The 27,967-nt window shown below is 40.3% G+C and overlaps 1 protein-coding gene and 1 pseudogene across 2 annotated transcripts in view; both read right to left on the minus strand.

The window, feature by feature from the left end:
• Positions 1–12,751, minus strand: part of ETFA (electron transfer flavoprotein subunit alpha) — a 74,504-nt gene extending 61,753 nt beyond the window's left edge. The window contains exon 1 of the mRNA XM_081290129.1: positions 12,595–12,751. Within this exon, the coding sequence (XP_081146255.1) occupies positions 12,595–12,633 (39 nt within the window). The 5' untranslated portion in view covers positions 12,634–12,751. The remainder of the gene's footprint in view (positions 1–12,594) is intronic.
• A 4,972-nt stretch (positions 12,752–17,723) lies between these two features.
• On the minus strand, positions 17,724–18,532 carry LOC308646921 (heterogeneous nuclear ribonucleoprotein H2-like; annotated as a pseudogene). Its single transcript has one exon. The product of its transcript is annotated as a heterogeneous nuclear ribonucleoprotein H2-like (transcript).
• Between the last annotated feature and the right edge of the window lie 9,435 nt (positions 18,533–27,967).

The raw sequence follows: 27,967 nt of genomic DNA on the forward strand, positions 1-27,967 counted from the left end.
CATTCTCTTCATGAGTCCTGAGATTGTTAAATGTAGGGGAAGCAGTATCTCAAATCCAGAACAAAAATCTGAAATCCAGAACTTCAGCTGAGCTCTCCATAGGTCTCAGAATAAACCCCTCAGTTGACTTCTTTATAATTTAAAAAATATTAAGCTTCCTTCTAAGTCAGTGTTTTACCTTTCTGTCCTCAGATCTTAATTATGTGGCTAAATTCAGCAGTTAGCTGTTGTATGGAGCCTAGTGATCTTTAAAATGTTAGTACTCAATCTGAAGCCTAATTTCCTCATATGAAATGGTGGAGGATGAACTAGATCATAAGTTTTCATACTACCCTTCATAGAAGAGTTCCTGGAAGGCACCTCAGGAACCACCACACAGGTTAAGTTGGGACCAGGCAATCAGGGCTGCTAGAACACACCCCTGAGCTTTGTTTTAACCAGATGTATTAAATTAACAATTATAGAGCACTGTACAAAGTAGTTTTACTTTAAGGTAGTATCTTATTTAAAACACATAAAAACTTTATGATGCAAGTACTATACCCTGACTTTACAGAGGAGGAAACTGAACTTTTGTGTGGTTACATATCTAGGAAGCATATTCTAACTCCAGGTAGTTTGACTCCAGTGTTTGGGTTCTTAATTATTAGCTCACATCAAAGTACCACCATTTATAGCTGTTTTAAATATGAGACCTATAAGATTTCACTTGGCAAATATGTTCCTGCTTTTTTAAAAAATATTTTTTAGTTATACACAGACACAATATCTTTATTTTGTTTATTTGCTTTTTATTTATGTGGTGCTGAGGATCGAACCCAGGGTCTCACACGTGCAAGGTGAGCACTCTACTGCTGAGTCACAACCCCACCCCTGTTCCTGCTTTAACAACAAAAAAAATAGCACTGGCCAGGCACCGTGGCGTAAGCCTGTAATCCCAGCAACTCTGGAGGCTGAGGCAGGATGATCACAAGTTTGAGGCCAGCCTTGCAATTTAGCAAGACCCTGTCTCAAAATAAAAAGGGCTGTGAATGTAGCTCAGTGGTAAAGTGCCCCTGGGTTCAATTTCTACTACCAAAAAGAAAAAAGAAAATAAAAATAACAATAATAAGAAGAAAGGAAAATATCAGGTAATATTTCTATCAAATAATCTTCTGTCACTCCAAAATCCTATTTTAAGTACGAGAGTAGTACAGAATAAAGAGTCAACAAGAACAATTCATTACTGAAAAAGCTGTAAAGCAAAATTATTTTTCATTTTATTATTTTATGACCCACTGCCTCTCTATACTTTAGGACCCTCTTAGTTATGGGAGGCCAGGGGCAGTGGCACATGCCTGTAATCCTAGTGACACGGTAGACTGACACAGGAGGATCGCAAATTCAAAGCCAGCCTCAGCAACTTAGCAAGGCTGTAGGTAACTTAGTGAGACCCTGTCTCAAAATAAGAAATAAAAAGGGCTGTGGATGTGGCTCAGTGGTAAAGCACCCTGGTTCAATTCCTAGTACCAAAACAAACAAACAAACAATGGTTATAGGAGGAAAGACAACCAAATTCTTAAACTTCAAAGATAACTACTGAAATACTTAACAATGTGACTGCCCAGAAAAGGAATCCCAATCTCTTCAAAACAGTGCTTATTATATTAAAATACATTAATGCAGGTCAGTGACATCCATAAATTTTTGGTCACTGGCCTTACTGGAATCCACAAAACTTGCCTTAGCAATATTACTATGCCTTCTTTGTCAGCATTCTCACCCTCCATGTCAACTATTTCAAATATCCTGATGTTTCTCAAGCTGCCAACCATTATGCACCTACTTTAAGAGGGCCTCACCTCCTCCTTCTCAATGAACCTAAAGCCAGCATCAGAACTTGCTTCTCCTCCTGACAGAACACAGAGATTCCTGACCCTGCCCTATTACAATGGAAACAGGAAGGTCCTCCCTTCCTCCTGGGTCTTAATCCCTTCACCTGGGCTCTAGATACCATTCTTACAAATCTACTCAGATGTCTTTCTGCAATTCCCACTCAGCACTGTAGTGTTTCCAATCTTGCCCTTACCTCTCCTTCCTTCTCATCAACTTTGAAACATGTTTGAGGCTCTCCCAATTTTAAAGAACTCCTGTATTAAAGCCACTGCCCCACATTCCACTCTAGCCACTACCTTCTCTAATCCCTCATGTTTCATCATGCCTCAATTACTTGCATCTGGTTCCCGCCCCTCACCAAAAATACCAACACTTTTCAAGCTTTACCTTACTTGTTCTCACTAATGTTTTAAATTATTGACTATTTCCTTCTGCAATCCATGGCTTAATTTACCACCTATATGAGAATGACTTCCATATTTTGCACATCTGTGTATATCTCCAGTTCAAATCTCTTTCCTAAGTGCTACAGACCTATAATTGGTTACATCTGCATATCTAAGTGCTCACTCTGCCCGTCTCATCAAAACATTTTCCAACTCAGCAAATCCCAACCTTACCTCATCTTTCCCCCATGTTCCTCCAGTCCCTCCCCATAATTCCTCTCTTCCAACTTCTTCAAGGGATGCACCACTCTCTACCAAGCTGTCCAAACCATGATCTCAACCCTCACATATGATCAGCCTCTGAAATCATAATAATTCTTCCTGCTAAATGGAGCATCTTCCATATTCATTAGTCCTTTCCATCATCAATACCAATATGCCATTATTCCTCTATTATTCTGAAAGTTTCCCAACCCAATTTTGCCCCCCTCCAATCCATTTCTCTATTCGTAATACAAATATAATATGTTATTCCCCTGCTGAAAACACTTCAGTTGTTTCCTGTCCCCTGAGCATATGGTAAACTAGACTCCTCAGGTTGATTTACTAGACATTGATTTTGTGGCCTGATCTACCTCCCTAACCATACATACTTCACTCGTTTACACCTTATTTTTAGCTACCTAAACTCAACCCTGCTCTCTCTGACTTCAAGTCTTCCAACATATTATTCCCTCTGCCTAGAGGGCCTCTTACCTTGTTACCTGATTAGCCTTTAATTAGTTATTCTTAAGTTTTCTGCTTAAAGTACAATTCCTCCTAAAAGCCTTCATACGACTGCAGTGGTAAAGAGCACAGACTCTGTTATCCTGCCCAGGTCTCAATCTCATCGCTACCATCGCTTCTCTTTACCTCAGTTTCCTATAAAATGGGAATATGATGATCTCACATAATTGTTGTGAGGATTAAATTAGTAAATGTAAAGATTTTAGAATAATGCCAGGAAATATTAAATGCTTATTAAACATTAGCTACATATAAAGCTTTTTTTGGATCTCCTACAACTAGTTAGCTGTGCTAGCACCGAATGGTACCCGTATTTGCCTTCATTATTGCACTATACTCATTTGATGAACTTATCTTCCCCATCTGATATTGACTATAGGGTCATGTTTGATTTTTCTAATATTAACACAAGCCTCTACTTAAGTATCCAGTACAGAGCAGATGTCTAATGAATGAACAGAACATCTTTCTAAAATTTTCTTCACTAAAATAATGGGAAGAAAAGCCAGTGATTGAGGGGAGATATTTGCAAAAGACATTCAACAGAGGACTGCTATCTAACTAAAATATACAAAGAACTCTTAAAACTCAACAGTAAGAAACAACTTGATTTTAAAATGGGCAAAGTAGGGCTAGAGATGTAGCTCATAATAAAGCAACTGTTTTGCATGCACAAGGCCCTGGTTTCAATCGCCAAAAAAAGGGGCAAAGGAATTGAAAAGACACCTCACCAAAGATATACAGATGGCTGGTAAGCATATGAAAGATGCTCAACATCATATGCCATTACAGAATTGAAGATTAAAACAATGAGACTACTATACACCTATTAAAATGGCAGAAATCGGGGCTGGGGTTGTGGCTCAGCAGTGGAGCACTCGCCCTAGCACATGCAAGACACTGGGTTCCATCCTCAGCACCATATAAAAAAATAAAAACAAATAAAAAAATAAAGGTATTGGGGCTGGGGATGTGGCTCAAGCGGTAACGCACTCACCTGGCATGCGCAGGGCTCTGGGTTCGAGCCTGAGCACCACATAAAATAAAATACATATGTTGTGTCCACTGAAAACTGAAAAATAAATATTAAAAAATTCTCTCTCTCTCTCCCTCTCTCTCTCTCTCTCTCTCTCTCTCTCTCTTTAAAAAAAAAATAAAGATATTGTACCCAACTATAATGAAAAAAAAATTTTTTTAAATGGCAAAAATCCAAAACACTGAACACCAAATGCTGTCAAGTATGTGGAACGGAAGCAACTCTCATAAATTTCTATAGGAATGAAAAATGGTATAGCCACTTTGGAAGATAGTTTGGTACTTTCTTATACAACTAAACATACTCTTGACGTACAATCTAACAATTACACACCTTGGGACTTATCCCAAATGAGTTGAAAATTTATGTCCACACAAAAATCTGCACACATTCATTTATAACTACCAAAAATTGAAAGCAACCGAGATGATTTTAATAGGGGAAAAAAACTATGGTACATTTATACTACAGAATATTATTCAAAAGTAAAAAGAAATGTGCTATCAAGTTATGAAAAGACATGGAAGAACCTTAAATGCATACTGCTTAGTGAAAGAAGCCAGTCTCAAAAGACTACATGCTGCATTATTCCAACTATATGACATTTTGGAAAAAGTAAAGCTATGGGAACAGCGATAGGATCAGTGATTGCCAGGGTTTACAGGGACAGAGGGATAAATAGGCAGAACACAGAAGATTTTTTACAGTGAAACTATTTTATCTGATACTATTGAGGTAGATAACATGTCATTATACTTTTGTTCAAACCCACGGAAGGTACAACACCAAGAATGAACCCTAATGTAAACTACAGGCTTTGCATAACAATAATGTCAATGTAGGTTATAGCTATGACAAATGTACAACTCTGATGCTATATATTGACAGTGGGGGTGGTAGTGGGTGTGTGGGTCAAGAATATATGAGAATTCTCTGAACTTTGATCAGATTTTGCTGTCAACCTGAAAATTCTTTAAGAAATAATCTACTTTTAAAAACACATTGGTGATAGCTGAGCATGGTGGCACATGCCTGAAATTCAAAAACTCAGTAGGCTGAGGCAAGATAATCACAACTTAGAGGTCAACCTCTGCAACTTACCAAGACCCCCAGCATCTTAGCAAGACTTTGTCTCAAAATAAAAAATAAAAAGTTCTTTTGAGATTAGCTTTTTTCACTAAGCAGAATGCATTTAAGGTTCTTCCGTGTAGCTTAGTGGTAAAGTGCCCCTGAATTCAATCCCCAGTACAAAAATTAAAAAAAAAACAACTTTATTGTTTTAAGAACATTATTTTTATAATTTTACTCTATAAATTGAGCTGTAAAAAGCAATTTTAAGACTTTAACTCAGCCATACTTCAACACTACTCCTTTGAACCACAGAGAATAACTAAAATTTCTTAATTTTTTGAAAAATGATTATAGTTAGTACAACCGTATACACAGAAGTAAGAAATTGATTCATTATATACTGTGGATGCTTATAAATGTTTAACTTTCAGTTATCTTCCTTTTGTATGTAGCAGGGTAGGTGCTTAGAGCAAATTCTTGAGACCTACAACGATCAAGGAATACCACTGGGCAGTGGGAGAAGCTGAACTGCACTACTGTCAAAACAAAGACTGCAGCTGATCCCTAGGGATTGTTGAAGCTGGGATGAGCCCTCAGAGATGGTAATTGAAACAGGAGAGGTCGGATATTTTCCTTTTCATATTATGTCTAGTTATTCTAGAACTATTTTTTCCTAATTTCCAGGGTTGCTTCAATGTGTTTCATATTACTTTAGATAGAATCCACATGGGTATAAGTTTTTGTTTTTAATTTTGAATAACCAAACTAATAGGCTTTCATTTTTTTCTACTTCAACAGAAGTAGAAATGATACCGTATTTAAAAAAGTAAAATACATATCTAATAAGAACACATATGAGGAGCTGGGGTTGTGGCTCAGTGGTACAGTGTTTGCCTAGCATATGTGAGGCACTGGGCTCAATCCACAGTACCACATAAAAAATAAATAAAGATATTGTGTCCATCTACAACTTAAAAAAATACATATGATATGAACAGAACCAAAACAATGATAAAGTGATTTAAGATAGACAAAATTCAAAAAACAAAATGACATTTTTAATCTAAAGAAAATCCTTCACCCTTACTATTACTTTATCCTACAATAAACAGTTTGAAGGACCTTAATTTACAAAGTACTTTCTTTTATTTAAATTTATTTTTATTAGTTCTAATCAGTTATACATGACAGCAGAAAGCTCTTGGATTCATTGTACACAAATGGAGGACAATTTTTCACTTCTCTGGTTGTACATGAAGTAGAGTCACACCATTCATGCAATCATATGTGTACCTAGGGTAATGATGTCCATCTCATTCCACCATCTTTCCTACTCTCATAAGCCCTCCCCCTCCTTCCCTCTGCCCAATCCAAAGGTTCCTCCATTCCTCCCATGGCCTACAAAGTACTTTCACAGAGATGCTTTACTTTTTCCAGCTTCCTAACAAAATTGACCCTCTCCCTATCTTATGCTCCCCAAATGCCATATTCATTCTTACTCAATACTAACCACACTCAATATGTTTATTATCTGTCTTCAATCTATTTGCAGCACAAGGGCAGGGACAAGTGACTTGTTCTGCACTGTGATCTCAGTACCTACCTTTGAGCCTGGCCCATAGCTGGCATTCAATGAATGCTTAGAGACTACATAAAAAGTTTTCCTAAATAATCAAAAACTAAAAAGCAATTATTCCTATATCATTGATAACCATCTACACACACTTAAGGGCACCTCAGCAGTACATAAACTTGTTAAATCACTAAAACAGACACCCCATTTGCTTTTAGAGAATTATTTAGACTACTAAATAGACTTGGTTCCAAATAGCAAAATGTGAAAATTTTTCTTCTGTTTACCAGCTGCATACCTTTTTAAAATTGATGGGCCTTTACGTGATAGCATACTTCTTGAGGTTAGGGTTTAAAGAGGTCATAATTCTCTCTGCACCCTTTCAGAGACAAACCACTTAAAAATAACACCATAGACACCAATTCTATTGCCTCACCTCCCTTCTTCTGTTTTACTAACAGCACCCTGGCTTTCAGTTGTAACACAACACTGAATCTGACCTCTTCAAAGTCACCAAGAACCATACTAAAGTCAAGTCTAATGAATATATTTGGCCATTCTCTTATTTAACCTCAATAGTTCTTGACACAGTTTTTACTTCTACAGTTCTTTAGAGTTCTTCCTGTGACTTTAACCGCATGCTCATGCAATTAACTACCACAGATGCTGGAAGAAGAAAAAACAGCTGGAGTCCAATTCCCTACTTCACCCTGACAAACCCATTCATAACCTAAGCAGCTAGAATAATTTTAGCTTACTTCCCAGCAACTTTCTTTGAAAACTAAGTGGGATGAGGGACTAGGATGGGGGAGGTGGAGGAAGGGTTTTTTGCTTCTTAATTTAAAAAAAAAACAGTTATAAGCTATAAAATCTTTCAAAGTTCTTCTCAAAAGAATAAATCATATAATTAAAGTCACCTATCCCTATTTTAATATTTCATAATAATAAAATGTATATTGCATTTCTATACTTAAACTAAATACTTTAACCTCCTTAGTAATAAAATATAGCACCTTTAATCATAACTAGAAACATCATATGACATTGATTACAATATTAAAAACATAGTCAATTTACTTCATTTTAAAATCAGACAAGACTCTTAGATACATTGGCAGGCAGCATAATTTTACTAAATTCACCTTATGCAATAAATTTTCTTTTAGAGCCACACCAAAATTGGCTCTCTTTCTTCTTTCAAAAGAAATTAAAATTTGCATGTGAATTAGAGTTAAATCTCATTCACAAGTTTGAGACCAACCTGGACAACTTAGCAAGGTCCTGCCTCAACATAAAAAATAAAAAGGTCTGGGAATGTAGCTCAGTGGCAGAGACCCTGGATTCAATCCCTAGTACTACCAAAAAAAAAGAAGTTAACTAATTGCAATTTCAATTGTCTGCCTCTCCATTTTCTCCTTAGTGTGTTCTCCAGCTCTATATTATAGATGTAATAACCACCTTTGTTAACAACTGACTTTGGGGATCCCTCCCCAAGACGAAGGACATTGCTTGGTAGCACAAATCAATCAAAACTGGAAACAGAATATAGATACTAAACAAGAGTCATTTAACTTACATTGTAAAAGTTTAATAATTTTTCTTTTTTAATTTATTGAAAAATTATAGTTTTAAAAAACCAAGCTTCTAGAACTCATAAAAGAATTCAGCAAAGTAGCAGGATATAAAATTAACACCCATAAATCAACTGCATTCCTACACACCAATAATGAATCAGCTGAAAGAGAAGTTAGGAAAACTCTCCCATTCACGATACCCTCAAAAAAATATAATACTTGGAAATAAATCTAACAAAAGAGGTGAAAAACCTTTATAATGAAAGCTACAGAATACTAAAGAAAGAAATTCAAGAAGAACTTAAAAGATGGCAAGATCTCCCATGTTCTTGAATAGGCAGAATTAATATTGTAAAAATGGCCATACCACCAAAAGCGCTCACTATACAGATTGAATGCAATTTCCTTTCTTTTCTTTTTCTTTTTTTAAGAGAGAGAGAAGAGAGAGAGAGAATTTTTTAATATTTATTTTTCAGTTTTTCGGTGGACACAACATCTTTATGTGGTGCTAAGGATCGAACCCAGTGCCCCAAGCATGCCAGGTGAGCGCGTTACAGCTTGAGTCACATCCCCAGCCCTGAATGCAATTCTATTAAAGTTCCAATGATGTTCCTCATAAAAATAGAAAAAGCAGTCATGAAATTCATTTGGAAAAATAAGAGGCCCAGAATAATCAAAGCAATCCTCAGCAAGATAAGTGAAGCAGGAGCATCACAATACCAGACCTTCAATTATACTATAGAGTTCCAGTAACAAAAACAGCATGGTATTGGCACCAAAACAGATATAAAGACCAACGGTATAAAACAGAGGACACAGAGACAAACTCATGTACATACAGTTATCTCATACTAGACAAAGGTGTCATAAACATACTTTGGAGAAAAGATAGCCTCTCAACAAATGGTGCTGAGAAAACTGAAAAATCCATATGTGGCAGAATGAAATTTAACCCCTATGTTTAATCCTCAGCATCAGATAAAAATAAATAAATAAAATAAAGGTATTGTATTCATCTACAACTAAAAATATTTTTTTAAAAATCACAGGGCTGAGGTTGTGGCTTGGTGGTAGAGTGTTCACCTAGCATGTATGAGGCAATAGGTTCAATCCTCAGCACCACATAAAAAAAAATAAATGAATAAAATAAAGGTATTGTGTCCATCTATAACTAAAAAAAAGAGCTTAAAAAATAAATCAAATTGAACTTATATTATTTTCACAACATAATAATCCCACTTTGAGGATCAAAATAAATACAGGTAAAAAGAGATGAAAACTTACTAAATAAGAATTCCTGAATCCCTAAATACATAAATAAGCAAGAAGGGACTGTTACTCAGAATAGAATACTAACTAATAAATGTAAACAGTGGAATTAGAAAAATCACCATTTTGCATCACAGCAATAATTTCTCAGGCAAGATTCATCAACAAATCCTAAGACTAGTAGGTGATATTCATGAAGGTTACATAGTTTCAATGTATCTCCCCACCTAGTAAAATTACAGAGAAGGAGTTATTACTTGACAGTGGAGAAACTTGGCAAACAACTTGCTACCTAAGTGACTAAAGTTAACATCACCAGTAATGGGACAAACTAACGCCAAGTGCCTCTTAATATGATGCACTGAGACAGAATGTTACGTTAGTGACATCCCTGCCAAGAGTACATGGCCAGAGTCTAATCATGAGGGAAATACCAAACAAAATGAAGTTGGGGGCTGGGGTTGTAGCTCAGTGGTAGAGCACTTGCCTAACACTTGTGAAGCACTGAGTTCGATCCTCAGGACCACATAAAAATAAATAAACAAAATAAAGGTACTGTGTCCATCTACAACTAAAAATATATATTTTTAAAAAAACTAAGTTGGGTAACAGTCTACAAAATAGAAGACCTGCACTCTTCAAAAATGTCAATGTCATCAAAGTCAAAGAAAGGCTGGAGAAATTTTCTAACAAAGACTAAAGGGACAAGAAAACCACATGCAAGACATCTGGACCATACCTTAGACCATAAAAACAAAAATTGCTAAACAATATAAACAAGGTTGGCAAAATATGAATGTAGATGAGAACACTGTATCACTGTTACCTTTCTGATTTTTCCAATTATACTATGGTTATGAAACTGAAACCTTTGTTCTTTTGATATACCCTCTGAATCACTTAGGAGGAAACGGTATATCTGCATTATAATTTCAAGTACTTTGGAAAAATAATAAGTTATATTATTTAATAATTATTAATAATTCCTGTCAATATATTTCCTGTATATATATGTAGCAAGAGAAAGCAAATGTGCCAAACTGTTAACCACTAGTGAACCTAGAAAGGGAATTCTGAGAATTCTTTGTACTATTCTTGCAAGTTTTCTCCAATTTTGAAATTACTTAAAAATTTAAAAAGCTAAATGTGTTATGTGTATCTAGATGTCTGTATTAGAAGAGTTTCCACCATTTTTTATATGCTTGAAATTCTAATCTAAAATATTCTTAATCAGTTTAGAGCAACTATTCTACTATTTGACTTCAAATTTTAAAAATAAGTCAAGGTCAAAGTCCTTGGCAAGCCACAAAAAAGGTTTGGAAATACTGTCTATGTATATTGGCCAACTGTGTAGGATATTAAGAATTACTTAAACTAATCATTCCACTTTTTATTAGCTCTCCAAAATTACTGAGTCCTAAATCCCCTCACAATTATGCCACAAGCGCAATCTGCCCACAAAACTGCCTTCCAACTCCTACAGAGAGGTATTTTACAACTCTGGCTCTGGTTCTTGGAATTTTCCCCAAAACATGACATTTACTTCTGTCCAGATCTTTAAGGGGGTTAAAAAAAAAAAAAAAAAAAAGACTCCTGAGGGAAAAACAGGACTCTGAGGTGAAAGATGTGAGTTGCTTGAACTTTTTGGAAGAGGTCAGGACTTTATGAAAGGAATAAGTACAAGGAAAAAAACTGTCTATAGACACCCCAAAAAGACCACCAGCTATGGAAAAATCTCAGTGGTGCATGGGAAACTACATATACACTAAAAAAAAAAAAAAGGTGTGTGTGCGTGTATGAAAGTTGCACAACATCAGGACATTTTTTAACCCAAGGTTAGCAATCTCTTTTATTGGTGATTGAACCCAAGGCCATGGACATGTTAGACAAGTGCTCTACCAAGGAGACACAGGCGCTTTATATTTTGAGACTAGGTTTCTTTAAATTGCCTAGGCTGGCATGGAACTTGGGGGTCTTTCTGCCCCAGTCTCCCAAGTAGGTAGGATGACAAGCGTCCTAGCGAGTTTAGCAACCTAGCTTCTCATTTAACCTAAATGTAAATTAGAAAACCCACAGAATCCACAATATAAATTGACTTGTAGTTTGTCAGTCTCCAATTACTGTTCTCCCACAGCATTAGGGCAAAAATATATTTCCTGTCAGTCCCTGACACAACAACAACAAAAAGACATGATGCAGCTAGGGTTGTAGCTCAGTGGTAGAGCGCTTGCCTAGCATGCGTGAGGCCCTGGGTTCGAACCTCCGCGCCACATAAAAATATTGTGTCCATCCACAACAACAACAAAAAAAGAAATGATGCAAACTCATGATTTGTCACTACCGAAAACATCAAAAACGTACCACTATCGTTGACAGTTCCCTAGCTATTTCTACAACCTGGTTTAAAAGACACCTGCTTCTTCAAATTAGTCAAAGCCCTCAAACTGATCCACGGGCTTTGCACACACGATCACTTCAACTCAGCGCTGGCCCATTAGGCAGAAAGCAGAGCAACGTGGCATTCCCACACCCCGCCCCCCCCCCCAAGCCCTTGACCACGAGTGGGTCAGAGCAGCCAGTAAGCGCCAAGTGAGTATGCTTCCAGAAATGTCGGGTTCCGGGCGGACCCGAGTTTTAAACTTTCTCCAGAGGGCATTCCCCAGAGCGACATCTTGCTCCCTTGGATCAAGATTCACCGGGGAGGTAGCTGCAGGTGTGGAGAACGTGGGTGGCCAAGAAAGCCAAGTCCGGGCCAGAAAGGTGAGGAAGTGAGCAAGGGGAGGTAGGCCGGGGAACAGCAGGAACAGCAGCAGCAGCAGCAGAGCAGTGCAGGCTCACTATTTGATCAGCCTGACGCCCGATCTTTGCTCCAAGCCTGAGGCCCGGGAGAAGTCAAGGGCAGTCCCTGGGCCTGGCCTGGGCCTGTCGGAGCTGTAGGAGCCGGTGACCTTCGCCAAGACCCTCACAGGGACGGCAGATTAAGATCGAACAGTCATCAGCTCGGCCCTCCCCGACCGGACTCACCGCCCGCCGGAGCTGCCCTGGAGCCGCCACCCGAAACATAGTCTCTGCTCTAGTGGGCCAAGCTGTCACCTCGGCCTCAGCAACCTCAAGCCCCGCGAAGCTGCACCGCCTCCGCCAATCACCCTAACACTCGCGAGACCCGCGAACGAGAACGGACGCCCTCTGCTAGGAAATCGAGCTTGAGGCTCCCGCCTGCCCATTGGGCGGTCGCGCAGCCAATGGAGGCGGAGGAAAGTTAGGGGCTGGGCTCGGAGTGGGGCAAAGGTGAGGTAGTTGGCTGGGAGGGTGCGGGGGAGTTCCGGCGCCGAGCTGCCCAGGCGGAGCCTAGGAGGTGCTTGGGACCGAGGCTCAGACGGTCTCCCAGCCCTAAAATGGGCAAAGTTTTTAGGATGAACCGGCCAACTTCGCAGTTCCTTCCTGGCTTCCCTGCTCTCCGGATGAAGGCCACCCTTGCGCCACTCATTCTTTTGCCCACTCATTTATTCACAGTATCGGTGCTGCACTTGTGCCAAACACTTTCCCAGGCGAGGGGAACATAATAAAAGGATTCTTAAGGTATTGTCCTGTCCTGGGGGCCTTAGGAATTCTGGAGAAAACATAAGCATATTACTATTATGGGAAGAGGGGTTCACCGAACTGGTTATATATGAGCTGGATTCTAGGAGATGCACTTAGACACAACAGGGAAGGGAGATGGTGCAAGGACAAGGCGGAATGCCCTGTGCACGCCTGCAGGAGGCATAGCGGCTGGTGAGGCGGCTGGTGAGGCGGCTGGTGAGGCGGCTGGAGCTGCCCAGGCAGAGAAAGGCTTTGAACTCGAAGCCCGCCCTGGCCCTCTTTTCTCCACTCTGCTGTTGCTGGGCAGTGCCTCCCACATCTTGACTTCAATACCAGTGACTACCAAATCTCCATATCCATCCGCCTTCTGGGATGTCTCCTCAGATGTCCCTCTACACCTCTAAACCTTTCCCAACCTCACAAACTTATCTTTATTTCGTCTTTAAAACCCAGCTCAAGTAACATTTCTTGTGTAAGAGCATCCTTGATCCTCCTGCATGAATTAATCTTTTATTCTTCACTCTCCTGGTTCTAGGAACAAAGCGAGAACCCATCTTAAACATAAATCTGTACAGGAGCAATGGAGTAGGGCCGTGGACCCCACTTCCCCCCACAAATAGCTGTGGGAGGAGCCTTTTAATATTCCATTTATCACTGCATTTGCCTTCCAACCCAGTTTCTGGACTCAAATCCAAGTCTTATGGAAGTGGAAGAAAAAGAGAAGGATACTTTAAGTTGAAAGAAAGAGAAAGCCCTGGTTTGGGGGGAGGGGTGGAGAAAGAAAGAAAGATTTTATTTAAAACTATGTTTTTAAAAATTGAGATATGAATTAACCTTCTTCTCTGTCTCCCCACCCATGACAAAGCAAAACACAAAAGGGGAGAGAAGCTTCCCCACCCCTACCCCACCGGGCAGCTTTGGCACTTCCCAGGCTCCAGTGAATCAGCAGCAGCAGCCTTGCCCAGCAGAGGCACAATGCCCATGGGACTTGATGGTTCCGGGCAGAGCAGGACAGAGCAAAGGAAGAGACAGAAAATAGCTAAAGTCTGTAACAACTGACCAAACTTGCTCTGGGCACACATGAGATGCTCCCCAGGGACCTTGGAAGGGTATGGAATGTGCGTGCAGGTCAAGTACCAGAGAAATGTGTGTATGAAAATATTGATGTTAGAGGATTTTCCCCATAGATGTTTACGTGTGTGTTTTCTCACTCAGTTATGTGCTGTCTTGGTGGCAGGATGCATAGTTTCCATTAGCTGCCTCTTATTTGTGGCTGTTCAGCGAGCATTTGTAGAAATGTTTGTCCAGACAGAAAAGAAGAAAAAGAGCTGGAAGAGTCGCCACAGCCAGCCTTTGAAGACTGGCTTCACCCAGGCAATTTTAGGAGCAGCTCCTCTAGGACTCTTGCTGGAAATTGAAGAGGAAGGTTATTGGGACAAACTATAGCCCCAGCTGCTGCAGTTATTTGGGGATCACCACCACTGGTGCTCATTGTCTCCTTCCTTGTCATCCATTCTGAATGCCCTTCTCTCTGCTAGTATCTCCACCGGGTTCTGGTTTACCTGATGCCTTGTACTCTGGAGATTTGTGGTCCCTTGATGACCACCAGGCACTTCTCAAACTAGGATTGCTATACTTCACTTGCCTCTCTGTTGTCATGATTGGGCAAGAGAGTGCTAAAAGTGAATCCATCTTGGCCAAGATGTTGATGACTCTTCTTGACTTCTGGTTCCTGCAAATAGGGTTCACAAAGTGCCCAGGTGTCATCTATAGCTTGTAGCTCAAGAGGACTCTTGCTGAGTCATCTGGTGGACGATCCCTCCTTTGGATACAAAGACCTTTAGCCCAGCAGGTCCCAAAGTCAGAGCATCATCTTTGATTCAAGATGTACATGGCACCAGGTGCCGGCTCATGTCTGTAATCCCAGCAGCTTGGAAGGGTGAGGCAAGAGGATCGAGATTTCAAAGCCAGTCTCAGCAAAAGTGAGGTGCTAAACAACTCTGTTCCTAAATAAAATACAAAATAGGCCTGGGGATATGTCTCAGTGGCCGAGTGCCCCCAAGTTCAATCCCCAGTACCCCCCCACAAAAAAAAATGTACATGGCATCCTCATCCTTGTAAAGTACTGTCACCAAGCCACTGCCACAATTGGGTTCTCAGCAGGCCATTCCAATACCTACCTCAGAATATCTACTTAGGTGCCAGGAATATCTAAATGGTAGAATGCTTAGGGAATCCTAGACTCATTTCTGCACCACCATTGCAGTAAATTGTTATGTGAGATCCAGTGCTGGTAAATATATACTTGATTCTTTCTCAGTGATACTAAGGTTCTGTGAGCAGGAAAATTAAACAGTACCTAGAATATATGTCAATCCCCACAGGATGAATCATGGCTCTTCCAAGGTGGAAGGGGTTCAGTATACTCAACTTGCCCCCCATAGGGCCAGTTGGTCTACAGTGGGGTTCAATCAGCAGCAGTAGTTAGATTAGCCTCTATAAGTGGCAGCCCATGCTGTTAGGGAGACTGTTTCTGCCACCGTGGTCATTTTATGTATGTGCCCTTAGTGTCTGCACTAGGTGGCTGATAACAAAGGCTAGCCAAGATCAAGTGGCCAGGACATTTTTGTCTTCTTGACTTCTTGGTACCTCTTCCATGGCGGCTTTATGGTGGGTGTTAACATTCAACCTCATGCTTCTATCCCAGGTCTCCTTGTCCTCAGTCTTCAAATCTTTCTGCTTCTAGGCCCCTAGCTAGCCAAGGAGGCCTTTCATCACTGTCCCTGAGCTCATATGCATTGTAAACTTGGGGCACCTCTCTGTCCACACAAAGTGGATGATCAAGTGCCCCTCCTGAAGCCCTGCCCGTTCAAATTTTTCCTTCACCATTCTCTTTCAACCCTGCCTTTATGTGAGGCTACAGAGCACTTGCCCTCCATTTTCAATTTGAAATCCCATTCTGAGCAGAACCCCCATAAGCCACATATGGGATTTTTCCTTCTCTTGTCAGCTGGTTGTAATGTATCCTGCATATAGCCATAAGTGGGAACTTGGGGAGAGGGGCTGGTATAGCAGCGGTCATGGGGTCTAGGATGCCAGCTCATGAACATGTGTGTGCCCTCTGGTCCTGGTTGTGCTCAGTCGCAGATGTACCAGTTCCATCCTACCCTGGATTGTTGCTGCCTGTCTGATATTATGATCTGGGTTTAATGGAACCCAGATTATTACAGATAATACCTGACATGTGGTCACTTGATTTCCCATAAGCAGACCCAATAGCACACAAGCACAACATTTTTTTCTTCAAAAGAACATAAATCTCTGCTGCAGATGGCATGACCTAGCTCTAATCCCATGGGGGCCTGTGTTGTAGTTTACCAGGCAGAGCTTGCCATAAAGTCTACACAACACCTTTTTATGCCACTGATAACACTATGCAAACACAAATGGCCAAGTAGCAGGACTGCCTGCACTGTAGTCTGGACCTGCTGTAAACCTCTTCTGCTCTGAGCTCCACTTACAGCTAGTGGCCTTTCATGTCACCTGGCATATGGTCTGGGGCAGTATTTGTAGGTGGCATATACTGTGTCCAAAACCCAAAGAAACTTATCGGGCATTATGCTTCCTTCTTTTTTCCCCAGTTTTTAAAAGGAGGATTTATTTAACAAGTTTCACTTGGTACAATACATCTAAATGGAACTTGTAATACAAGGAAAGATTTAAATGAAAGCCTCAGAATATCATACAAACGACATGACCAAACTCCTAAGTATTGGTATTACAGATCAAAATTGTCTTAGATCTTAAAATAAAATGAAAGTGTACACTCACATGCCTTCCAGGATATTAAATCAAAAGCTAGAATTAATAAACATGTCAAATATTTTCACTTTGAGTCACAGACACAGCTCCTATATTTGAGTTTTACAGAAGACCATGTTTCTCAACACGCAGCTAAAGTTTTCAATGTATTGTGGTATAAGGCCAACATTTTTTTAAAATATTTTTTTAGTTGTCAATGGACCTTTATTTTATTTATATGTGGAGCTGAGAATCGAACCCAGGGCCTCACACATACTAGGCAAGCACTCTACCACTGAGCTACAAAACCCGCCCTAAGCATATTTAGGTTAAAGCAGTTTCATTTAAAGCAGTTTCAACATAAGTGAAACTGCTTTAACCTAAATATGCTTGCTGCTTAGATATACTCCTACAACATCACTAACTTGAGGAAAGCTGGAAGTTGTTCTAACAGTTATGAACTTTGCTATTACATCCTAGATGAATGTTTCAGTGTTCAAAACTAATGAAAACTTAAAAGTTTTAAAACAATCTTGACTTCCACTTTACAGTAAGCATGAATCACAAGTGTGTAATACGAAACTGTTAAACCTTAACTTTGTTTGTTTTCTTTAAAGAGGAGAAAGAAAGTTGACCAAGAGTGATCAGAATCATTTTATTTCCCACTTACCAATCATACTGGATATTCTAGACATCCCTCCCCTTCTCTTCAGCTCCCATAAATGCACAGCTTTTATTTCTGTAGTAGCTGTTCAGTGCTCTTTCTCTCCCTACGCAAGGTTCGACTGATAGTCACTGGAGTTTTCTGCAGAACTTGGTCATGGCCACTCATACTACTCTGACCACCATAGCCACCTTATAAACACCATTCACCTGCTGGCTAGCAGGACCCCCATAACTAGACTGATTGGGTAAGACCATTCCTCCCATCATTTGGCTACCATAAGCACCACCACTTACCCCTGCTCTAGAATTCAAAACGACTTCCACATAGCTGTGATCATAAGCCCCTCCACTTGTTCTGCAGTAGAATTCAAAAAGAGCTCCACATATCTGTGTTGCATATTAGCTTTATCTTTTGCCATAACTGCCACAGCATCTTAATGAGTAGCAAATTCAACATCTGCCTCACCAGTTACTCTGCCATCTGGTCCAATTTCAATGTGTACCCTCATGGGGTTAAGAGGTGAGACAAAAATTGTAAATATCATTCTCAGTGGCTCTGTAAGGCAAACCCCTCATATATACAGAATGCCCTGTGGTGCTCTGGAAAAATGATCAGACATTCCTGAGAAGCAGTAACTGATGTCTCTTCCAAATCTATCAGACCCCATATTATAGCCACCATAGTCATCATAGCCTCCCTACCCTCCACCACAGGCATATTGCCTCATCGTCTCAAAACCAGCTCCTCACCAATGCTATTATACCCTCTGCCAGCTCCTAGCCTATCATAAGGACCTAGAAGCTGCATAGCCATGAGCTCTCAAGGGGTATCATAGTGGGTTTGACTTCAACTTTGTTATTCTGAAAAGTACCTGTGCCCTATCCTTTCCTTGTGTTTCTTTAAGGTCTTTTCAGCTATCTTCCGTGATATGCTTCTTCTTTATTGTGGGAAATACCCACCCTAAATAGGTACTCTTTTGTAGGGGAGCATAATGGGATTGAACTCAGAGGTGCTTTACACTAAGTCACATCACCAGTCCTTTTTATTTTTTAATTTTGAGACAGGGTCTCACTAAGTTGCTTAGGGCTTCTCTTAAGTTTCTGAGGCTTGCCTCAAACTTGTGATCCTTCTGCCTCAGCCTCCCCAGTCACTGGGATTCCAGTCATATACCACCATGCCCAATTTAATTTGTCTTTTTCTTTGGATGGGATATTCTGGCATGCCCCGACTCTGGACCCCTAAGCATCTTATTTATATAACAGGTCCATAACATTTATAGGATTTATCTCCCACCCTATGAAATACATGTGACAGTTCAAGACCTCTGGTGTGCGAGCCATTTTTTGTCCATCAGACGGAGTGTGATGTCAGCCATGTAATGGATCATTGTGATGTTCTGCACTGTGTCCAGATGGTCCAGATCTCTTTAGGCCATGTTATGACAGATGCTGAAAGTTGATAATGGCCCTGGGGCAAAACTGTAAATGTATACTGTTTTTGTTCCATGTGAATGCACATTGGTTTGGATCCACTTTTCTCACAGGGATAGAAAAGAACCCATTTGCCAAATCATTGCCCACATAAAATGTACTTGAGACCATGTTCACCTGCTATAGTAAGGATAGTAAAGATACCAGAATTGGTGTGGTGGCTGCCACACAGCTACCACTTGTGTGAGATTGTGTACTTTACAGGTCTACTATCATGTTCCAGCTTCAGTCCGATTTCTGCAGGAACAACACTGGTGAATTAAATGGGAAATGATCCTTAAAGTTCAAATACTTGAAGTTCACCTCATTGTTTGCTGCCAAGGAGGTCCTCCAGCTTTTATACATGGCTCTCATTTACCTGTTAATCATTCCTAGTCTTTTGTATTATTTTCCTAGGGCATCCTTGTGGAGGTTAGCAGTTGCCACCCAATGCCATTGTCCTTGTAGTTACTATCTCACCCATATTTCTCAAATGTCCAGTATATTCCCTTTCATGAGCATTCCATCTCAAACCACCACCAATTAATTGTAACAATTGGACCACCACCTTATGCTAGAAGCTGTGGTCCAGATACCAGCCGTGATGGAGTCCTTGGTGCTCATCTGGCAAAGAGTAATATAGTTCCCAAACCCATCTTATCACTTGCCCTTCCAGACTGCTCATGTACTCTTGCTTCTTTTGGAAGCAGACTTTGAGACAAATTTAGATACAAGATAATTATTAAGGTATGCCCTTAGGATCCACCCTTGTGTGAGAAATGTGATGAAAGCAGAACTGGGCAGAGGGAGAAGCTGGGCCCATACACAGGCCTGAACAATAATCCAATGGAACATGAATTATTCTGTTATTGAGTGGCACAAATTATTGTGCAGTGATGCCGAAAGAATATATGTGTACATTAACAAACTAACCTCTTACCACACATTCCCAACTTTCAGGAGAGCAGCCTTCAGAAAAATTGGAAAATTTTAAGTAGAACATGTTATCTTATGTGAGACATTTAAAATAGATTATCTCATTATATCAGAATTTCTTCATAAATGTAAAGAATAAAGATGAAGATGGCTGGGCATGGTGGCACATGCCTGTAATTCTAGTGACTCTGGAGACTGAGATAGGAGCATCACAAGTTCAAGGCCAGCCTCAGCAATTTAGCAAGGCTCTAAGCAACTTAGCAAGACACCATCTCAAAATAAAAAATAAAATGGTCTGGGGTGGGGGCTAGGGCTGTAGCTTAGTGGTAGAATACCTGCCTGGCACATGTGAGGCACTGGGATACTCAGAACCACATAAAAATAAATAAATAAAGATACTGTGTCCATCTACAACTAAAAAAATAAATAATTTTTTAAAAAAGGTCTGGGGATATGGCTCAGTAATATAGTGCCCCTGGGTTCAATCCCCAGTACCAAAAAAAGAAAAAAGAAAAGAAAATGCAACCAAAGTAGGTTTCCAAGCACCTCATCTGTTCAACAAGGAGAGTCATTTTACTAATAGTGAGCTGATAAAACTGTTTGAATATAGCAGCTGAAAAAAAATGTGTCCTGAGAAAATTAACTTTTTTAATACTAGGAGGTTTTATGTGAGAAGAGGGGAGGACATGGGAACAACATCTATCATCAATTGTAAAGCAAGCAAATTATTTCAAGCAGTTTTCCTTGGCTTTGGATGAGTTCACAGATATTACCAATTCTACTCAATATTAGTTGAGTAGAATTACTGTCTGATATAACTGTTATTATTTGAATACTGTTTATTCAAAGATTCTAAGGCCAGGCTTAAAGTGATTGTATGCTTGGCCTTTGTGAGGAGTCTGAATGGAACGATGGGATATTTTCAAAGAAGTTGAGACAACACTGAGTCAGTGTAACCTGAAGAGGGGAATCGTCTAAGATATACTATCAACAGATGGTGCCAATAATATGTATGCAGTAGAAAAGGACAACTTTGAAAGCTGTGAAAACATAATGTATGTAAAGCCTACAGTTATTCATCATGTTCATCACCAGGTACTATGCTGAAAATATTTTGAATCTATTGTGTGTTATTGTGTCACGGGGTCAATGGTGGACACTTCATTCACTCTCATGGACAATTGTCAGTTCTCTGAATTTTGGTCAGAAATAGAAGTTGAATATTCTGACTGTCCTAACACACATGGGTTGGATGGCTTAGCAGTAGCCCTAGATTGAAATTATACTCAGATGTTTATAGCAGCTGACTTTATCATACCTGAAAATTGGAAAAAATCTAAATACCTGTTAACTGATCAATAAATCTATGGTCTGTTGTATTACACTGTATAACATAAAAAAGCCCATGCTCCTGATCCATGCAACAATATGGATGGATCTCAGAAGCACTATGGTAACAAGCCAGACTACAAAGACATACGACTCCATTTCTATGACATTCTTAAAACTGGAGGGACAGAAAGCAGACCAGTGGTTGCCACGAGCTGGCGTGAAAGGAAGGGGTTGATGGCAAATGGGCATAAGGGAACTTTCTAGAGAGATAAAAATGTTCTACGTCATGATTTTGGTACATCAACAGCTGTGTACCTTTATCAAAACTCCAGACTGCTGATTTAAAAATTAATGAATGTTATTAGATGTAATTAAGTTTCGTTTCAATAAAACCGACTAAAACACAGTCACTCGAACACACATATCAGGTCACCAGTTTGAAACCTCTGCTTATATGACTTACAACCAGAATGTAGAGAGAAGTATAAATGTAAGTATTTTATTTTTAAGTCTGACCCAGATCCTACATTCACTCCACTGGCAAATCCTGTTAGCTCTAGCTTTCTGCTTCTACCAAGACCAAGCCACCATCCCCTGTCACTAGGACGACGACAGTAGCCTCTTAACTGGGCACTGAGCCTCAGTCTTACCTTCTCAGGCTATATGCTTCAAAACAAATAATTATCCTCTTAAAACATAAATCACCTTACACCATCTCCTCTCAAAACCCTCCCATTGTGCTGGGGGCAGCGGCGGGGGGCAGGATCCCAAGCTCCTGCCAGGGCTTCAAATCCCAGCTTGATCTGGCCCCTGGCTTTCCAACCGATCTCCTTCTCTCACTCATCCTCCAATGCATAAGCATGGTTCTGCCTTGGGGCCTTGGCATTTGCTATTCCTTCTGTTTGGAATGCGTTTCCTTCTGGTCTTCTCTGTGGCTGGCTCCCACTCTTCCTTCAGGTCTCAGCTTAGCTACTACCTCCTAGGAGAGGAGGCTTTACCACTTTATCTAACCTCTTCCCTATTTTGTCCATTTCTTTATTATGCTTTATTTTTCAAGGCAAGGACTTTGTTCTGCTCACTGTTGTAGACGTGGCTCCTAAAATACTATGTGGCACATGGCACAGGTAAGTACTCAATGTGTCCTTGTGAATGAGCAAATGAATGCATGGGTAAACTGAGGGGCATTTTACCTGAGAAGCCTTCTCTGACTGCCTGGCCTGCACTTATTTCTCCTTCTTCCTCATTCCTCTGGCATTTGCTGTTTTTGTTTGTTTGATTGTTTTCATCAATAGCTGTCTTGAGATATAATTCACATACCCTACAATTCACTAATTTAATATATGCAAATCAATGTTTATTCATATATTGTACAATCCATTGTATAATCCATCACAGCTTTTGAGCACTTGCATCAACTAAAAAGAAGCCTCATACCTTCTAGCTATCACACCCCGTCGCCGTAGCCCCATCCCCTTCCCAACAGAGTACTGATGTGGATCTAGAGAAACTGGTACCCATCACATTGCTGGTAGGAACCCTCATAAATGGTACAGCTGGCTTGGTAAATAGTCCAGCAGTTCCTCAAAATGCTGAACACTGAGTTGTCATATGACTCAGCAATTCCATCCCTAAGTATTCGCCTAAGAGAAATGAAAATGTATGACCCATTAAAAACTTGTACATGGGGGCTGGGACCATAACTCAGTGTCAGAGCCCTTCCTTAACATTTGTAAGGCCCTAGGTTTGAGCCCCACATGTAAAAAAAATGTGTACATGAATGTTCATACAGCATTATTCATAATAGCCAGAAAAGTAAGATAACCCAAATGTCCATCAATTGATAAACTGAAAAAGAAAATGTGGTACGTCCATACCATGTAATATCATTCATTAATAAATTCAGGTACTGGCACATGGTACAGCTAAGATGAACCCTGAAAACATTATGGTAGATGAAAGAAAGTAGTCACAAGAGACCACATACTGTGTTGCATGATCCATTCATGTGAATTGTCCAGAATAGGCAAATCCATGAGGTGGAAAGTACAACAGTGTTGCTTGGGGCTGAGACCAGGGAGAGAGGAATGGAAAACGACTGCTTACAGGTATGGGCTTTCTTTCAGAGACCATGAAAATGTCCCCAAATTAATTGTGGTTATAGTGGCACAGCTCTGAGAATATGCAAAACAAGCAAACAAAAACCCCTTGAATCATGCACTTTAAATGGGTAAATTTCAGTTCCGGTGGTGCACATCTGTAATCCCAGCTAATAGAAAGGCTGAGGCAGGAGGATTACAAGTTTGAGCCCTGCTTGGACGACTTAGTGAGACCCTGTCTCAAAATAAAAAATAAAAAGGGGTGGAGATATAGCTCAGCGGTAGAGTGCCTTTGGCTTCAATTCCCAGTACCAAATAAGTAAGTTTAAAAAAAGTATATATATATATTGCATCCTTGTGAATTTTATATTATGAAACACAGGCAAACACTGTGAGAATGAAGAAAGGTTTTAAGTCCTCTCATTTATTTTCCATCCTTAAAAAAAATTAAAATTATTTGAAAAGCCAGTAATTTAAGTAGTCATCTGACAAAGATCTTGTAGCCATCTCACATGCTGATCTCCACTCACCAGTGCTTCAGGGCTCCGTGAACAAGGGCCACTGGGACACACTCAGCCTCCTTCAGTTCTTGGTGCCATCCATCCGGATGGCTCCAGTTCCACTTCCTGTGGCTGCTGCAGAAGTTCTGGATAGGAAGGAGGCTCAGGGATTTGTCTGGAAGCTCTGTTTGCACAGCAGAGCCAGTGTCTTTACTGAATGTTTGGAAGCTGGTGGAGATGAGACCCCAGAGTACTGCATCTGGGTGGTCCCCCTGCACCATTTCAGTGTGGGCTGGGGAGAAACAGGCCCATATTCCTGAAACCTGCTTCAGATTTTCCATGCTCCTTTGTGTTCTCAAACAAGCAATTATCTTGCAAGACATTTTGCCTTTCTATGTACAGCACATGAAAATGGACCTACCTTCTTAGCAATGTCTGCCAACAGGATTTCTTTCTTTGTGCTAAAAACACTCACAGATGATTCTAACCGTGCTGCTTTCAGATTCTCTTTTCAACATATCTGTTCCTTCCCATGTGTTGTCATTTCTCTACTTGAAAATCATGACCATGAAACCTCGAACATTTCTGGGTTATGCAAACAGCTTCCCTTGGTATATTTTTAATAATCACTACTCTTATTATTACCAGATGTTGAAATTCCAGACGATAACAGAGTGACAGACTTAAGGGAAAGATTATTTGAGCAAGAGAAATGTGATGATTTTGTTCTCTGAGAGACAACAGGTGTGGGATCTGGGTTTGTATCCATTTTCTTTTATTTTGGGGTTTAACTGAGATGTTTCACACAAGCATCTTTGTTGCACTGATCCTGAGTCCTCCTTGGTAGATGAGGGAGGCCAGTGCCTTCCTCATGAGGAAGAAACATGTGGGATTCTATGAGGAAGGCAAAATTAGCAGCTTGAAACAACATTCACTACCTTATGTCATTTCTGGGGTTCAGGAATCATTGAGTAGCTGAGCTGGGTGGTTCTGGGGCTCAGGGTCTCTCATGAAGCTGCATTCAAAGCAGTGGCCTCATGAAGCTGCATTCAAAGCAGTGGCCAGGGCTGTGGTCTCTGGAGACTGAAATGGGACTGTAAGATTTGCTTCCAGGTTCACTTGTGGCTATGGGCAGGAGGCTGCTGTTGCTCACCAAGAACCTCTATATAGGGCTTCTCTCCGAAGTAGTGGAGGAGGGGGCTTCAGCCTTCTCTCACCTAAACTCAGTAATGAGATGCCAACACCGTTGCCATATTCTGTTGATCAATCACATTATTCAGTGTTGGCACAGTGTAGAAGATAACTACCCTCGGGGGAAATGGCAGGAATCAGGGATCACTAGGGGCCACTTTGGAACCTGGCTACCACCCATTTTTAAGGCCCACTTCAGGGATAGCTGGATAGCATTAATTCAACAACCATTTACCGGGCACTTATTGTGTGTAAGGCCTCTTCTAGGTCCAGGAATATAGATATAGTACTTGCCCTCAAGGGCTTTCACTCTAGAGGTCCATCGTAGGTATTCCAGAAAGAGAAATTTTCTCCCCAAGAGAAAGAAAAAAAAATCTTCCTAAAGGGAGTTCTTGGTAATTAAAGGCACAGCCATGATCCAAGTGCTTGGGAAAGTAGGAAACCCCCGCCAACCCCAGATGTGATCATTAAAGTTAGAGCACTCTGAAATTTTGGGCTTAGAAGCTGAGAATGTGTACTAAGGATCCCAGTGAAGTGACAACAACCATTATAATTGTCTGGGAGAAAAAGATGTACTAAGTAGGCTGTTGTAGTCCACAGTTGTGCAAGGGTGGTTTTTCCAAAACAGTTCTTTCAGACACTGGTTGCACCTAGAAGCATACTAACAAATAAGCTTTGAAACTCCTGAGCTCCTAAGTTCAATGTGAACACAGCTAAGGTAAGACCTCTATCTGAAAAGGACCTGTTCACTTTGTTAACTTTACTTTCAACGTAAAGTTCATATAAACATGCACGTACTATATAAAAAGGTGACCTTGAATTTAAAATCTTCTAGAATGTACTTTGACTTTTCCCAGTTTGTTCCAATTAGTGAGATTTTACTTTCCTGATACTTTGCTTGTGCTAAAATATTAATATTTCAGACTCTTAGAGGAGACATATATGATTCATGGGATTAATGGCAAAGGGATTTGCCTACATTATCAAATTAACCTTGCTTCTTGCTAGCCTTCCTAATGCTGAAGGGAAGTTTGAGATTTATATATAAATATTGAAGTCTTATTCTGGGCTTAATAAAACATGCATATCTTTCCAATATACCCATGGACAGAAATGGATACCAGAACTTTCTCTGATCCTGAAGAGCCTTGCAAGTGCCCAAGAGATATCAGCCGAAGTTCCACTGGATGGCTGCTTTCCCGCTAATGCCCTTGGCTGGCCTTTTGAGGGCACCTAGAGACTTCGTGGTTTGGTAGGTCTTTGCTGAGTTTGCTCTCCTCTTCTAGTGCTGTGGAGGGTGAAGGGGAGATGTCATCTCTTTTCTCATGGATTTCATGAAAGACACTTGTCCCAGAGTCTTTTCCTCCCTGAGAAAGGGCAGGAATCATATCTGTCTTATTCATAGCTCCGTTCTCAGTGTTCAGAAAAGGGATTTCAAGGACTCTCCTTAGGAGTCTACCCCAGTGGTTCCCAAATTCAGCCCAGATGAAGCCTTCAGGAGAGCCTGAATTCTAAAATAGTGTGAGTCAGTGCACTTCTATTGTATGAGAGTACCACATTTTTTTTTAACGATTTAGGGTTCATTTTTAATTTTTTTTTTTTAGTTGTAGGTGAACATTTATTTATTTATTTTTATGTGGTGCTGAGGATCAAACCCAGTGTCTCACACATGCTAGGCGAGCACTCTACCACTGAGCCCCAGCCCCAGCCCCAACCCCTCTTCTGTTTATTTTTATTTCCCTTTTTGTTTTAGATATTATAAGTAAAATTTCAGTGTATAGCTGTGTGGTTAAATCTTTACATCGATTATCCATAAGTACTTCCTTGGGATAATTTTTAGCAGAAGTTTTGTTGGGTCAAAGAGATTCATGTGAAGACTTTGGCAAATTTGGTCAAACTGCTTTCAGGATGCTAGACAGTTTGACACTCCCTCCAATAGGCTATCAGAGGACCAGTTTTCCTATACTGCGCCAACACTGGGAATTTTCAGATTTTCTTTTTTTTTTTTTTCCTAAACTTTTGCTAATGTGAGAAACCAAACATGGCAATTCATGGGGCTTTAATTGGCTTTTCATTGATTATTAATGTAGTAGACACACATAAAGTGGCCCTCCAATGAGTCATGCCCTTGTATAATACCTCCCCTTGAATGCCTGTGACTTGTTTCTAATGAGTAGAATATGGCAAAAGTGAAGTGAAAGGAATTTGCAAATATAATTAAGGTCCCTAATCAGTTAACATTGAATTAATCAAAAGGGAGATTTTCCTAGGTGGGCCTCAGGCAAGCTCTTCCAAAGAACTCAGACACTCAAGCAGTAGAATCTCTCTCCCCCACCCCAACCCTCCCTCCCTTCCTGCCTTCCTCACTCCTTCCCCCTTCTCCCTCTCCCTACCTTTGAAGAAGCAAACTATCATGAAATGAAGCTGAAAAAAAAAAAAAAGATTCTGTCACCAATCTGAAGGAGCTTGGGGCTTGGGATTCTTCCCATCAAGGCTCCATATGAGAATGAACTTGGCTGCCCTGGACCTCAGGCTGGATCTGAGCACACCCAGCAGCCAGGCTCAGCCTTCTGACTTACAGAGTCTATGAGATAGTGAATGCATGTAGTTTTAAGTCACAATTTGCAGAGATTTGTAATGCAGAATAAATATCTAATACCACTTACAAGACTACAGTTTTCCATGTGTTATTGATCAGATTTTTTTTTCTTCTTTCCAGCCCATTTTTTGTTAAGAGGGGTGCTGGAGATTGAACCTGGAGCCTTGCACATGCCAGGCAAGTGCTCTACCACTGAGCTACATGCCACACACACCCCCTTTTTT

Source organism: Spermophilus citellus (assembly GCF_964194105.1).
Source record: "Spermophilus citellus genome assembly, chromosome: 4".
Classification (NCBI taxonomy): domain Eukaryota; kingdom Metazoa; phylum Chordata; class Mammalia; order Rodentia; family Sciuridae; genus Spermophilus; species Spermophilus citellus.